The sequence below is a fragment of the Dipodomys ordii genome, unplaced genomic scaffold (genome assembly GCF_000151885.1).
Source record: "Dipodomys ordii isolate 6190 unplaced genomic scaffold, Dord_2.0 Scaffold35, whole genome shotgun sequence".
Lineage (NCBI taxonomy): Eukaryota > Metazoa > Chordata > Mammalia > Rodentia > Heteromyidae > Dipodomys > Dipodomys ordii.
This window is the reverse complement of record NW_012267251.1, coordinates 8,278,582-8,293,911: the sequence shown is the minus strand read 5'-3', so window position 1 is coordinate 8,293,911 and position 15,330 is coordinate 8,278,582. Positions and strand designations below refer to the sequence as shown.

Sequence of the window (15,330 nt, the reverse complement as noted above, 5' to 3'; positions counted from 1 at the left end):
CTGGGTTTGATTCCTCAGCACCACATAAGCAAAAAGAAAAAAGCCAGAAGTGGCGCTGTGGCTCAAGTGGTAGAGTGCTAGTCTTGAGCTGAAGAGCTGAGGGACAGCGCCCAGGCTCAGAGTACAGGCCCCAAGACCGGACCCCCCCAAAAAAAAGTCTCACAACTTTTCTTCCCAGGCTCGCTTCGAACTCTGATTCTCAGATCTCAGTCTCCCAAGTAGCTAAGATTACAGGTGTGAGCCACCTTCGTCCATCCATCTAGAGGTACACTTGAGATTCTGAGGTTGGTGTCAAAATCACATGGGACAATCTTGAGTGACACTTCTAGGGTTGCCCAGAGCCCTGGAGAACATGGCATTGGTCCCGTGTGACTTTGCTACCACTGATCCCTATACAGTTCATTGGACCCATGTGCAGGCAGCTTAATTGAGTAGTTCCAGTCCTCAGAAGTTTCTGGTCAGGAACTTTGCCAGGAATGAACAGGCAGTGGCGAAAGACACATGGCAAAGGGCATGTGAACTAGAAGGCTATTTTTGCAGAGAAATGTGGGAGAAGAAAAATTGTACAAATGTCAAAATGAATTCTTCAAACATCCCACCAATGAGGAGACCTGAATTTTCCCACTTGGATATTACCATAGATTCAATGACCTGGGTAATTGCCAAAGCCTTGCTTCCTATAGTGCCATGTAATTTAATTGTCTAGAGAATGTGTCCTTGTAGCTTTCTCTGCCCATGATGAATTCAATACAGGCTACAGACATTCATTGCCAAATGTCTCAAAATACATGAAGAATGCTACTGGGTAAACTGGAAGGTAGCAAGATAGGTATAAGTTATTCTGTCTAGACAAATAAGCAAGCTAGTTACTCAGAATGCTGAGATCCAAGGATCCCAGTTCGATAACCAGCCTGGGCAGGAAAGTCTGCAACTCTTTTATCTCCAATTAACCATTAAAAAGGCAGAAGTAGAGCTGTGGCCCAAAGTAGCAGAGAGCCAGTCTTGAATAAAAAGGCTAAAAGATAGAGTCCAGGCCCTGAGTTCAGTACTCACAGACACAAACATGCACACCCATACACAAAATATGCAAGACATGATGAGAACCTCAGCAGAATGTTGTAGATCTTAATGAATGTACACAGCATCATGACGCGAGTTATGGTTATACAACCTTGGCAGACTTGCCTTTAGGCCCTTGGAATCACATGACTTGATGGCAAAGGCTGGATTTCAGTAGGAAAAGGATTCTGTAGCAAGCAGAAAAAACATCATTTAGAGGAAGTGAGCAATCTTGGCATTGTGTAGGAGAAGAGAAAGTGGTATAGTGTGATGGGAACATAGGACAACATTCAGCGTTGAGGTGGGAGGCTCCCCCAACCCCAATGCTGTATGCTCACCTGTCAGGCGCCGCCTACAGGCCGTACATGGAATAACATTAGTAGAGCACTGTGCCAGCCACTAAGTACTGTGGCTGAATGATCTCTATAATCCTCCAACAGCCATAACAAGTAGATTCTGTTATTATATCCATTTTATAGTAAAACACAGTAGGCTAGTTGCTCAATAAGAAACAAGTGACCAATGGTCACAGCAAAGAATCTGCCCAAATCCTTCCTATCTATCTATCTATCTATCTATCTATCTATCTATCTATCTATCTATCTCATCTATATATCTATCTACCATTCCACCAACAAGATGCCAAAAACAATAAGTTCCAGAAATGGCAAGATCCAGGATATCAGGCCCCTGCATCATCATGTGGAGAAAGACCACTCTCAAGGATGTCTGCTCTCCTTGTTCTGTTCCATAACCCAGAAATAAACATCTATTGTGTTTGAGCAATGACACACATTTGCTTCTGTCTATTAGCTTACCTTAACAAATCCAGTGTTGCAGTCAGGATTTGAATCCTGTTTGTTAAGAGTCTATTACACATCCACCAGAATCATCTCTCTAAAATACAAAGCTCACTCTGTCACACTCCTACACTGAATCTGAAAAAGGCCTCCAGAACAAAGTTGAAAGTCCTTAATGGGCTCCAACGCCCTTAACCAATCTGTGAATATCACCCACATTTCAACCAGCATACATTTCCTTACTTGTGTATATTTACAAGGACCAGGCCTTCTAAATATTCCAGCCTGGAATGACCTTTCCCCACATCCTCAGCTGTTGAAATTCTAGTCATCCTTTGAAGTTGGCCTCAAATATACCTTTCTCCATGAATCCAACCTCACCCCTGCAGTTAGAAGAAATTGCTCCCTCTCTCAGCAGTTTTCATCCTTCGCTCACATAGCCATAGACAGATGGTCCTGATGCTTGTGATGGTAGTAACAGTAACTGCTATGTAACAGTGATTTACACACATTAATTCACTGACTTCCTACTATGCCAACTCATCCAGACATGCATTATTATTACCTGACCCCTCACCAATTTGTGTGTCAGTGTTGGGGCTTGAATTCAGGGAGTGGACATTGTCTCTTAGCTTTTCCACTCAAGGGTAGTGCTCTACCACTTGAGCCAAACATCCACTTTCAGCTTTTTTGCTAGCTAATTGGAGATAAGAGTCTCAAGGACTTTCCTGCTCTGGCTAGCTTCCAGCTTTGATCTTCAGATCTCAGTTTCCTGACTATCTAAAATTACAATTATGAGCCCACTGGTACCTGGCTTGTTACCTCTTTTTTTTTTCTTTCAGGTGAGCCATGGAGAGAGGCAACTACTTGGCCACAGTTCCATAACGGAACGTCAGGAAGTCCAGGTCTGCAGTGGGGATATCTACGCTTTTTGTCTCCTTCATGAGAGGCAGCTGGGTGAGATGAGGGAATGTATGGCTTCGCTTTTCAATCTCCTGCAACCCAGTTGCAGGGCCACTTACATGAATATTCAATGATGAAGATGATCTGGAAGGAGAGCTGTGGTGCAAGTGGTAGAGTGTCATCCTTGAGCAAAAAAGCTAAAAGATATTGAGTTCATGCTCCAGTATTGGCACACAAGGAAAAGGAGAAGGAGAAGGAGTGTGAGAGGGAGAGGGAGAAGGAGAGGGAGAGGGAGAGGGGGAAGGAGCAGGAGGAGGAGGAGGAGGTAGGAGGAGGAGGAGGAGGAAGGAGGAGGAGGAAGATGATTATTTAAGTCCATTGGACAAGGACTCAAGATAAGAGAGGAAAGCTTCAGCCTTTGAACTGTCTTCTTTGGGGCAGTGACTTGGCCCTTTGGAATTCAGCTCTAACATGTAGACTCGTGGCCACCACAGGGAAGATTTTCCTTAACATCAAGGTGGTGTGATTGTTCTGTTGCAGAATGATGCCCTAAACTTTAGCCAGCTGGAAAACTCATCCATGGCTTTATAGTCTATTTAATAATCCTCCAACCGGAAGCCGCCAGAATCCCATGAAGAATTCATTATTCTGTGTTGCTCCTGAGAGCTAGAAGCAGACGAGGAAAGGCAAGGGTTAAAGAGAAGCCATTCTCAACTCTCACCAGAGCTCAGTCTGGAAGCTGCAGCTGTCTGTGGCTAATCCACCCCTTCATCTGCTTAGTACTTTCCAGCCAAATCCAATCAACCTGATGGCAAACCCATGGGACCAGCCAAAGCAGCTGAGAAGGCAGCCCAGGCCTTGGGCTGCTGATGGTCCCCCATCCCTAGTCCTCTCCATCCCAGCTGGCTATGCAAAAATGGCCAGCCAGCTCCCAAGAGTTCTGGGGTCCTGGTCATGGGTTAGTAGATAGAGCTGGCAGGATTTCACAGCCATCTTGTCTAGTCTCTTCTTCTTTTACTGATGATGAAATTGGGATTTGGAGACCGCTGGTTCATCACAGCAAGTCGAACTCAGGCCTCTTGACTTACACTTTTCCTACTAGCTAGAGTTAGATCCTGGCAAGGGTACAAATGGCAGGGCTGATAGAGAATAGGAAAGAGGATAAGGGGAGGAGGAAGGTTCTGGGGGAGTTTAAGTACTTGTAGATATGTCAAAAACAGATGATTATGACCTAGAATCCATTTCTGTGCTGTGTTAGAGTAGAAAGCGGTTGGTCTTATCAAGTGCCAGTGGCTCATACTTACAATCTTAGCTACTCAGAAGGCTAAGACTGGAAAAATCGTGGCCAGCCAGAAAAGTTCCAAGCAGAAAAGTCTGAAGATTCCACAGAGGGAATCTGGAACCCATGCAGCTTTAGCCCCAGCAACGACGGGAAGCCTAAAGGAGGTGGGCCACGGCTCAGGTGTACGTCCCCAAAAGTGAAACCTTACCTCAAAACATGAACAGCCAGACACTGATGGCTCTCATCTGCCATCCTAGCTCTTTACGTGGCTGAGATCTGAGGATTGTGGCTCAAAACAAGTCCAGGCAAGAAGCTCGTGGAACTCTTTATCTCCAATTAATTACTAAAAAAATTGGAAGTGGAGCTGTGGCTCTAGTGGTAGAGCACCAGCCTTGAGCAGAAAAGCTCAGGGACATCTCCCAGGCTCTGAGTTCAAGCCCTAGGACCAACACCAAAAAAAAGAGAGAGACTGAGATTTGAAGATCAAAGTGAAACCAGGTTGGACATACATATCTGAGGAATTCTTATCTCTAGCAAAAGCTAAGAAAGAGTGCAAGGCCCCAGAACTGGCATGCATGTGCGTGCATGTGCAAGCGCATGCGCACGCGCACACAATAACCAACAAAAAGCAGGGCTACAAGTATGGCTCAACTAGTAGAGCACCAGCTAGGAGCTAGCAAGGTGAGCAAGCATGAGACCCTGGGATCAAAGCCTAAAATAAAAATTGTTGATCTTTTGTGTACTCACAAGATCACCTTGAACATCTCATGTTCTTTTTTTTTTTTTTTTGGGTCCGGTTGTGGGGCCTGAACTCTGGGCCTGGGCGCTGTCCCTCAGCTCTTCAGCTCAAGGCTAGCACTCTACCACTTGAGACACAGCGCCACTTCCGGGTTTTTTCTTTTTGCTTATGTGGTGCTGAGGAATCGAACCCAGGGCCTCAGGCATACAAGGCAAGTGTTCTACCACTGAGCCACCTTCCCAGCCCCAACATCTCATGTTCTTGTGGAAGGCCACTCCACTCACCCGGCCCAGAGATGACACACAGAGGAATAATGGCAGTGCCTTTCTCCTTTACCTTTCAGTAGACATGGCACACTGGAACAAACACTTCATTCATTATACTCTATAACAGCTGGCTTGCAAGTTGGCCTATCTACTTTTTTGCAGCAATTAAGAAAGATGAATATCATTAATTGGGTTTCCACTTACATTTTTATTCTTCAGGCTAATATTTATGTTTATTGCCAGATCCCAGATAAAGGACCCACAAGGTATGGGATGTGGGCGAGCCCAGCTTCACAGTGGAAACACAAAGCATAGAAATTTCTGCTCGATTGTAAGTGGAGTACTTTTATCTCCCAGAGGCCTGGAACAAAGGCAGGAGCAAGCCCAGTGAATACAGGTCTTAATTGCCCTTCCCACACAGCAGGTAGAATGTGCCTGTCTTGAATCTGAGTCCGCGTGCTTGAGGCCCACGACTTGGAAAGCCAGGAACTAACACTTATGACTAATAGCATTGTTTAACCTTCTAAACAACCTACATAAAAGGCCACCCATTAATAAATATAGCAATTAGTAAAATTGTCATCAGTTTCTATTGAGAGACACAGCCACACCCTCATCTCTCCACCTACACTCTCTTCCCTGCCAGAAAGAATATTCAGATATACCCACAGCAAGAGAGGCCCGATACAGTGTTCTTTTTAATCACAGTTGCTGGTTTCTGATACTGACATACCTTATTGTTCTAATGAAGCACCTGGATACACTGAGATTCCTGCAGCTACGGGTACAGTCTCTCTCTACACAGATCTAGCAGGCCACTCACTGTGCTGGCTGTGTGCATTGACCACTGGGGGCTGCTGTGTAGACTGTGCTTCACATCTGCACCCTGAGCTACAGCGCCCCCTTCACCTCCTCCGGTGGGCCTCTCCCGGCTGCTGGACGTCCAGACCACGTGTCCCTGTCCTCCACAGGCTATCCTCACATTCCACCCAAGCTTCTTTCCAGTAGTTTGGATCACATTTTATGCTTTAATCTTGCCAATCTTCTCCCCAGGAAAGTTCTTGTCAAAGACAGGATACCCAGCTGGGCGTGGGTGGCTCACACCTATAATCCTAACTATTCAGGAGGTTGAGAACTGAGGATCACTGTTCAGGAAAGTTTGTCAGTCTCTTATCTCCCAATGAGCCACCAAGAAGTGAGGAGTGGATCTGTGGCTCAAGTAGTAGAACACTAAGTAGCCTTGAGCAAAAGAAATAAATAAGTAAATACAAGGGACAGACCAAGCCCTGAATTCTTGCCACAGTACCAGCACAAAGAAAGAAAAAGAAAGGGGGGAAAGGAAAGGAAAGGAGAGAGAAAGAAGGAAAGAAAGGAAGGAAGGAAGAAGAAAGAAAGAAAGAAAGAAAGAAAGAAAGAAAGAAAGAAAGAAAGAAGAGAAGAGAAGAGAAGAGAAAAGAAAGCGATTCCCAGAACAGGACCTAATTCTCTAGATGGATCAGATCCCAGCGGTGAACAATCTGAGCTTTGAGGTACTCTGGACCACGGCAGACTGTGGAAGCAACAAGGATGAGGGACCCTAGGTATGAGTGTGGCCCATGTCCAGGACATTTCCCTAAGTTAGAGCATGAGCCATCTGTGGCAGCTCCCAGTCATAGAAGACTGGCTGGCACATATTTAAGTCTGAAGTCCAGTGGGAAGCTCTATCCAGGAGTCACTAGCAAATTTATGATGTTGAAAGCTACAATAGCAGACAGGAATCATTGATGGTAAGAGTGGAAAGAGTGGAAATAAAAGATGATCCCTGGGGCTCACCGATGTTCAGAGCTCAAGGCTGTGAGGACGGGAGTGCTGGGAATGGGACATTAGTGATACCTTGAAGGAACTCAGGATCTAGAATCCTTTAGTCTCTGTGGTAGCAGAAGCTATACTTGTGTTGTTCATACAAGTGTCCCCAGTGCCTATAATGGTGATCTGACACATTCTACAAGCATTTATGGAATGAATGGGTCTAAGGCAGCAGAAGCAAATGGAGGGGCAATCCCTGATTCTTTCCAGCTCCTTCCTGAAGATATGCAAGGACTAGACTTGAACTTCTAAGTTTCCTCTTTGTGGCATCTGCTAAAGATCAGTGGCCAGAGCTCCTCCACCCCCTTTAACCTCTCTTTCCTCTCCATTCCAGACCAGCTGGCTGGGATTCCTAGGGGTCCAAGAGGAGGAGGTGAGAGTTCAGAGCAGTTAAGGCCCCATAGCCAGCAGGGAGCAAGGAGCAGCCCTGACAGGAGCAGCGACCTTGGCTACCCCCACGTCCAGGACAGTGGGAAAGGGAATTTTGTGCTGGGAAGGACTATTAATAACTTGTCATGGTCACAGAATGCAAGACAAACTCATTGGGCAGCTCAATTTTCTGCCTCTTATGTCATTAGTGGTTCTGCGGGGAAAGCTGGTGGGGGGGAGGGAATTTTATATGGAACAATAAATTCCTCTATAAGCCACAAAAGCCCACAAATTTGCAGCTAATAAACCCACAAATGTAAAATGATTAAGAACTGGAGAGGAAGGAGTTCCTCCATACTCTATCTCAAGAGGCAGTGTGGTCTTAGGGCTGAAAATGGGCCAAAAGCACAGAAACTCCAACCTCTTGTTGCCTTTTAATGAGCTGAATGACCCTGGACAAGTCTCCTGCTCCCTGCCCTGGTTTCCTCAGCTGTCAGATAAGGATCCACCATTCCTACCTTGTCTTCCTCAATAAGTAGCTGCAGGTAAGAGGTAAGATGTGAGAGGATGCAGCCTTAGAGGAAAATCATTCTCTTTCTGGGCAGGGTGGGAATGACTAGCACATGAACTAGTCAACATGATTGTGAAGACGGGCTAAGAACGATTCATCTGGAACTCTGCATCGTCATTCATTTTCATCAACAGCCTCTCCTCCTACAGAGCCTGTTGGACCCCAAGATACATGCCCAGGTCCTAACCCTTGTTGTCTGTGAAGATGACCTTACTCAGACAAAGCAGTTGTGCAGAAGGAATTTAGTGAAGACTCCCTGGATGTTTATAAGAGGAACAGACCAAAGGCCACTGTGAAGACGGAAACAGCAAGGCAGGAGAGGTGGGTCTCCAAGCCAACGATCATCCCGATTGCCACTAGAAACCAGGGGATAGGCAGGGAATCGATTCTACCTCAGATCTCGCAGAAGGAATCAACCCTGCCAACGCCTTGATTTTGAACTTCTGGCCTCTAGAACTGTGGGAGAATAAATTGCTGTTTTCTTAAGCCACCAAGTTTGTGGTAGTTTGTCATGGCAGCCACAGGAAACAAATACTGTAGCCATCCCAGATGGCCTGGGAATTCCTATCCATCCTATAGGGATGAGTCACAGCATGGACCACAGTAAGGTGACACCTCTGGGGAATGCGCCACCTCTGCCACCTTCACACACAGTCCATGCAACGTTACAGGAGTAGGCAAGAAAGACAAAGTCAAATGAATCAAGCACCCATAGTACCCCAGGCCCCGAGCGAAGCTGCCTCATTCTACCTCACTTAATGTGATCTTTGAGACACTGAATTGTACATTATCAGCCTCATCATCTATTTGTGACACCTCATGCTTTTTTTTTTCTTTTTGGTCAGTTGTGGGGCTTGACCTCAAGGCCTGGGCACTGTCCCTGAGCTTCTTTGTTTACATCTAGCACTCTACCACTCTGAGCCACAGCACCAATTTGGTTTTCTGGTGATTAATTAGAGATAAGAGTCTCAAGAACTTTCCTGCCTGGGCTGGCTTTGAACTGTGATCCTCAGATCTCGGCCTCCTGAGTAGCTAGAATTACAGGTGTGAGCCACTGGCACTGGGCCACCTCAAGCTTTTAAGAGCTCCAGTGACTTGGGCATGTCATGCACTGGTGGCCGAGTCAGATTTTTGAACCCAGTTTTTCAGATTCAAGGCCCAATCCTTAATCTTCCAGAAGATGCCCTGAGCTCTGGAAGAAACTCAGTGGAAATCTGCTAGAACTCTGTTCTAGTCCTAACGCTGACTGTCAGGCACACAGTGAGAGGTAGCCAGAGATTTCCAGGGTTGTGCATGCCATGGGAGAGTGAAAACTGTTGTTATTCATGGTTACAAGGACAAACTCTGCAAGCTCTGCAAAAACCAGACCACTGGCCATCTGTCACTAGAGGAGGTTGGACATGGAATGCATGAATTCGTATTTCTGACTTAGACAAGAAATGACGGCCAGGGTGTTTCTGTTCTCACTATGGCCCAGACTCTCCTCCAAAGTGAAACGTTCAGCCAGCAAGGTCTCTAGTTGGGCCTGATTTGTTTAATGAGGTTCTAACAAAGCCCAGAGATCATTGCCCAGGCCCAAGGAAAGAAGCTGTTGCCCCAGAGGCATCCTGCCTACCCCTCCCCTGAGTTACTTAGATGTAGACATCAAAATCCCAGATGTAGGGAGTGAAGTGGGCCCGTTGGGAGGCAATGGTTTCTAGAGCCTTAACTTTTCGTTGTTGTTATGCTGCGTAACTGGGAATTTGAGGACCGCCCGCTGTCAGGGTAGGACAGCCACCCGAGTCTCCACGTTTGCAATTCCAAGGTCTGACCTAGGAGGACCTGGTGCCGGCTTTCAGGACCCTTGCCAGAACTCTTCTACACTGTGATTTCTTTCCTCAACCGAGATCTCTACAACCCATCTGTCCCTGACAGTGCTAATGCCAACCAGAGCAGCATACTATGAGATTCCAGTGGTTTCTCTTTACTTCCAAACTATGCAAACTTGGGCCACTAACCCCAGTCTGGAGATTTGGTCTGATCTGGAAAGTGAAGAAAATGCTACTGCCCAGGCTGAAGGCTAGACCATCTCCGATTCAGTTTTCCAACAGCTGGCGGTGGGTCATCCCCATGGTGGGAGTGGAAAGGAGTTGGGATTGCAGGACAGAGCATGTCCCGTCTGTGTTTGGCTGAGCCTCCCTGGCAAAATCTACAATAGCGATGACTATATGAGGAAGAAACATCCCAAAGGTCAGGCTTCCTGGGAGCACGGCAAGATTTCTTCTCCAGGACTGTGCGGAGCCTGCATGTTGATCTGCAGGACAGGAGAGAGTATGGTAGTACCCTGCTTCAGACTCTATGGAAAGCACTGGGATTTGCCTGACTTCTTCAGAATGGAAAGGCATGGTGGACCACTTTCTCATCTCCCCCTTTCCTCTGAGATAGCCGATCGCACAGGTAAAGCAGGTAAGGTTTCCAGAAGTAAAGTCACATGCTCCAGCTGATACAGAGGCTAGGATTGGAACTGGGCCTCCTGGCTTCCAGAGTAGAGGGCCGCAGAGAAGCTGGGCCAGGCAGGTGCATTTCGGGGACACTTCTGTTATTGTGCTGATGTGGACTGGGGGGTGGGGGGCTGTATGCAGAGTAAGGATGGTGGGAGGCGTGGGCCACGTGCTGTGTGCACCACATGTGCCTACTTTGGGGATCCTGTGTGGCCATGCGTGTGCATGCCCGCACCTGGCCCCTCCTTCCAGGTGGTAAGGCTGGGGGCTGCTCTCCCTCCAAAGAGGAGTCTGCAGATGAGCCAAACCCTAGCCCGAGCCAAACCACAGCCTGGGCTGTGGGGGTTTGATCTTCCCTGTGCTGCCAGAGATGAGAGAGGTCTAAGTGGCAGAGATTTACGGGGCCCGAGGGAGAAATACCCTTCCAGTGAGAAGCTCACATGAAAGCTCCCGAGTAATAACTGAGGCCGCCGAGCGTGCCAATTATGCAGCAATTAAAAGGCTCGACTATCATTTCTTTTTTCCTTTCATTCTCCTAGCCACTCCTCCCTCCCACCCTCAGCCCCCTTTGCAATCTGGCTTCCCCCATAGGCTCCCCAACAAATACTCTGGGGAACAGAGGATAAAGAACACACTTTCCCCCTTTTTCATGGGAGATCAAAAGTTGGCGTACCACTGGAGGGTGGAGAGGACCATGTTGCTGAGATGGCAGTCCTTAGGGCAGGGATTGAGAAGGAGAAAGGAGCATAGGGCAGGCTCCTCGCCTCACCCCATTGTCCTGTTTCATCCACACAATCAGCCCTGTAAGGTCAGTATCATCAGGGGCAATGTGTAGCATGAGGTGTCTAGGAAGTCCCACAACCTGCTGACATTGGACTGTAGGTTGTCTGGGAGCGCTTTCCCTCGTCTCTTGGTCTTGGCTTATCCATCTACAAAGTGGGTGCAGCCCTGGGCTTTGTGTAATGGGGCCAAACACTCCTGTAGCTAGATGAAAGGGCCAGTGGGCCCTGAGCGGCAGGACTGCTCTGAAACGCAGCCAGCAACCAGCTGAGCCAAATGCCCTGCACAGCAATCCAGTGGCTAATTGAGAAAGAATTAGGCAGCATGCCCCGAAAGTGAAGAAACAGCTGCTTGGCTTTTTTGAGGTGCCAGCCCACACCTAATATATGTGCCCCCTCCTCACCTGATTTCCCAGCAAAACAAACAGCCCCCACATTCCAGGGCCATGGGGGCAGGACCCCTCCTGCCCTGCTGTTGAATGACAACTTCAAGCACTGTCTCAAGAGCTCTGAGATTATGGAGGTGGTGAGTGGGCTTTGGGGAGGCAAAGAATGGGCTATGGAGCCCGGGATTCTCCCAGGAAATGATCCACCTCTCACATTTAAGAGCCTTCAAAAATCCCCTGTTACAATTCACACTTGACCAGATGAGAGATGATCGCAAGGTACTATCCCAGCGTTGTCTCATTACGCTGTCCGAATTGGCACTGTCTGTCACTAGACCACTGGTAGTGACTTAATGTGTCCATCTCTGTAGTGATTTAATGAGCTACACTGTCCAGCTCCAACTGTCCACCTGTCTGTGACAGCCAGGGAGGAGGAGCACATAGCTCAAGTCATACACAGTGGCAGGAAGAGGCTCCAATGTTTCTCACATCAGACCAGGACACACCTAGCCTGTCGCCCTGAACCTCACTCCCCAGCACTCAGTGGCTGGACACTGGGATTGCTGGGCATGGCTTTGCCATTTCTCCCACAACGGGCTGAGCCCAAGTATAGCCATGCTCCTGGGACTCACACCACAGGAAAGAGGATTAAAAAGCTAAGGGACAGTGCTCAGGCCCGGAGTTCAAGCCCCAGGACTGTTATACACACATACTTGCATGCATGCGTGCACACATGCGCACACACACACACACACACACACACACGCACATGCACACACACACACACACACACACACACACACACACACAGTCTTGATGCTTAGGTCTGTGCTTCCTTTTCCCTTTCCCCACACACTAAAATGCTGACAGTAGAGGCCTCTTGGGATAGACTTTGCCAAATGGTTATTCCTAACAAGCAGCTTCCCGGTTATAGCCCATGCCCCAGCATAGTCCCCTCCGCTGCTTACACTGCTTGGAAATCCTTCACCTCAGATGTTTGTTGTTTGTGTGTAGAAAATGGGGAGCCGGTTAGGACAAGAAAGGAGGAACCATGATCAACTCTGGATGCTGTGAGCCTTTTCCTACCTTTCAGTGGTTCATACTTGGTGACCTGGGAGTCCTTCTCTCCCCAGTGCCCCTCCCGGCCCGTACCATGGGAGCTGCAGGACCTCAGCTGGCATGGCTGGCCACACTTACAGGGCCTGGCCGTGTTTGCTCAGTTGGGGCCCACTCAGCCTACTTTAGAGGGCTGGCAGGGCTCCAGAGGAAGTGATGGGAGGGCCCGAGTGCGTTCTGACCTTAACTGAATTCCAGGATGATGATGTGTGAATAATATGGCTTGTTAAGAGTCAACAGCTTGGGTGCTTTTTATAGTCAGTCTGGATGGAGCTCTGAATGGGCCATCTCCCCATTAATCACTTAGCTTGTTAGATCAGTTGGCAAACAGTCCCCGGCTTTTCTCCGTGTTATTCCTCCCCCCCTCCCGCCACCCCCCTGTCAGCAGCACCCTTAAACAGACATCAAAACTGCTATCCAGCCAGTCCCGGGCCTGGCCCTGAGCCTTGCAGGTCCCAGGCTTCACGTCCTAACTCCTAACAAGCTTCTCCTTGCACTGCTGGTTTCTCTCCAGTTTTGGTGGTCTCTGTTGGCAGGGATTTTAGGTTCCTCCTTCCTGGCTCATTGTGAACTCCCACGGGATACCTTCTGCCCACTCAGAATTCATTCTGAGTGGCAATCCAGAGAAAGTGCAGGAGGACCACATGGGTGATAAGACTAGAGCCAGACCATGGCACCCCAGCCCTGCTGCTCCTTTCTGCGCCCACACCCTTCACTCCAGGACTGCAGGTCCCATGGCCAGGCAGGACAGGGCTCCAACAGGCCTCCGTCACTCACAGCGTCTCCAGACTGTGCAGCCCCTCGAAGCTGTGGGTCCCCACACGCTGGATGCGGTTGTTGTGCAGATGCCTGTGTGGGAAGGAGAGACACGTCAGAGTGAGTGTCACGGCGCTGTGGTGGGCCAGAGAAGCACACGGTCACAGGGGGAGCAAAGTAGAGGCAGACGCATGGACAGAGTGACCTCAGTGGTCAAACCCTTTGTCTCCAGGGACAAACAGATTGGCCAACACTGAGTTCGGAAGCCACAACCTCCGAGGCCTTTCTGACCGCAGCTACATACATCATTCTGGGTTTCCTATTGAAGGAAGGAGGGCAAGGAGAGCCCCAGGCCAAGACTAAAGCAAGCCTCTGCTAAACACTTGGGGAGTGGGGGAGGCCTGATGTCAGAGGGGTTCACATCTGAGGCGTCGTCTATGGCTCTCTTCCTAGGACCCAGCCAGCCTGACTCAGTGGCCAGACGTTCCTAGAGGAGCCAAGAGCAAACCGCTGCAGACAACATATAATTAAGGCTAAGCCTTCTGTTACAACTGGAGAGAGCTGTGGACACACGGAGAGAGCACAGGGAGAATGGTGAGTCTGGAGGAACCGGAGGAGGCTGGCGAGGGGTGGTAATCCTGAGTAGATTGGTGAGCCCCATGAGCACAGGCCATTCCGGGCAGGGCGAAGCGTATGCTCAGAGGTGGAGAGGTGAGAATGAGCAGGGCATGTCTGTGCAGGTGTGGGCCTTAGCCAAAAGCAGGTGTGGATTGGGGAAAAGAAGGAGCTCAGTTTGGGAGAGATTTACAAGATAATAACTAACCGAAAGTAAATGACAGAATTTTCTTCTGCCAATTGCTATTGGACAAAAACTAATAGAAACAAGACTCAGCCTACTCTGAACATTGTAAGGAGCAACAAAGTCAGGGAAAAGGAAGATCCTAATGTAAGAACGCTGCAAAATTCAGCAGCCAAGAAAATATTTTGGAGGTCTTTATCATCCCCCTTTGCCCAGAAAATGAACTGACAAGAAGACAAAATCTGAGAATTAAATCCTCCAAACACATATTTGAACCCAGGGCCTCATGCCCTCTCTACCCAACCATGTTTGCCTTAGTTTGTTTTTTAGACAGAGTCTCACACTTGTGCCAGGTGCTAGGCTTTGGGCCATGATCTTCCTGATTCTGCCTTCTTCTCAGCTGGGAGGATAGCTGTGTGCCACACCCAGCCCCATACCCTTAAATCATAACAGAAGATTTCCCCCCTCCCTATTTCTGGCTTCTAAAAGGAGCACATAAATGGAAAAGTAAAATAAAGGTTTCTTTGGACTGGGGGCATGGCTTAAGCAGTAGAATACTTTCCTAGCAAGTGTCAGGTCCTTAGTTCACTGCCCCCCCCAACATTGTGTAACAAATAAAATTGAGATAATATCCTGACTCCAAAATGTTGTGCTGAAAATTAAATAGGTCCTTTAAAGCCTGGGGGAATGGCTCAAGTGTTGAGTGCTTGCCTAGTGCACTTAAGGCCTTGGTTCAATCTCCAGCATGAAAGAAAGAGGGGGGAAGGGGAGAGGGGAAAAGGAGAGGAAGAAGAGAGGGGGAGGGAAGGAGGAAGGGAGAAAAGGAGAGAAGGAAGGAAGGAGAAGAGACATTGACAGAGCGGGGGGAGCGTGCATCAGAGCGGGGTGCGGTGGCTCATGCCTGTAATCCTAGCTACTCAGGAGGCTGAGATCTGAGGATCACGGTTCAAAGCCAGCCAGGGAAGGAAAGTCCATGAGACTCTTATCTCCAATTAACCACCAGAAAACCAGAAGTGTCACTATGGCTTAAGTGGTAGAGCACTGGCCTTGAGCTGAAAAGCTCAGGGACAGCTCCCAGGCCCTGAATTCAAGCCCCATGACCTACCATAAAAAGGAAGAAGGAAGGAAGGAAGGAAGGAAGGAAGGAAGGAAGGAAGGAAGGAAGGAAGGGAGGGAGGGA

General features: G+C 48.4%; 1 protein-coding gene across 2 annotated transcripts in view; it reads right to left on the bottom strand.

Annotated features, from left to right (window-relative positions):
• Lgr6 (leucine-rich repeat containing G protein-coupled receptor 6) overlaps positions 1–15,330 on the bottom strand; it is a 116,037-nt gene that overhangs the window by 27,722 nt on the left and 72,985 nt on the right. The window contains exon 6 of one of the 2 annotated variants that reach the window (XM_013017385.1): positions 13,373–13,444. The exons of the other annotated variant lie outside the window; for it this stretch is intronic. Within the exon in view, the coding sequence (XP_012872839.1) occupies positions 13,373–13,444 (72 nt within the window). The remainder of the gene's footprint in view (positions 1–13,372; positions 13,445–15,330) is intronic. 2 annotated transcript variants of the gene reach the window in all.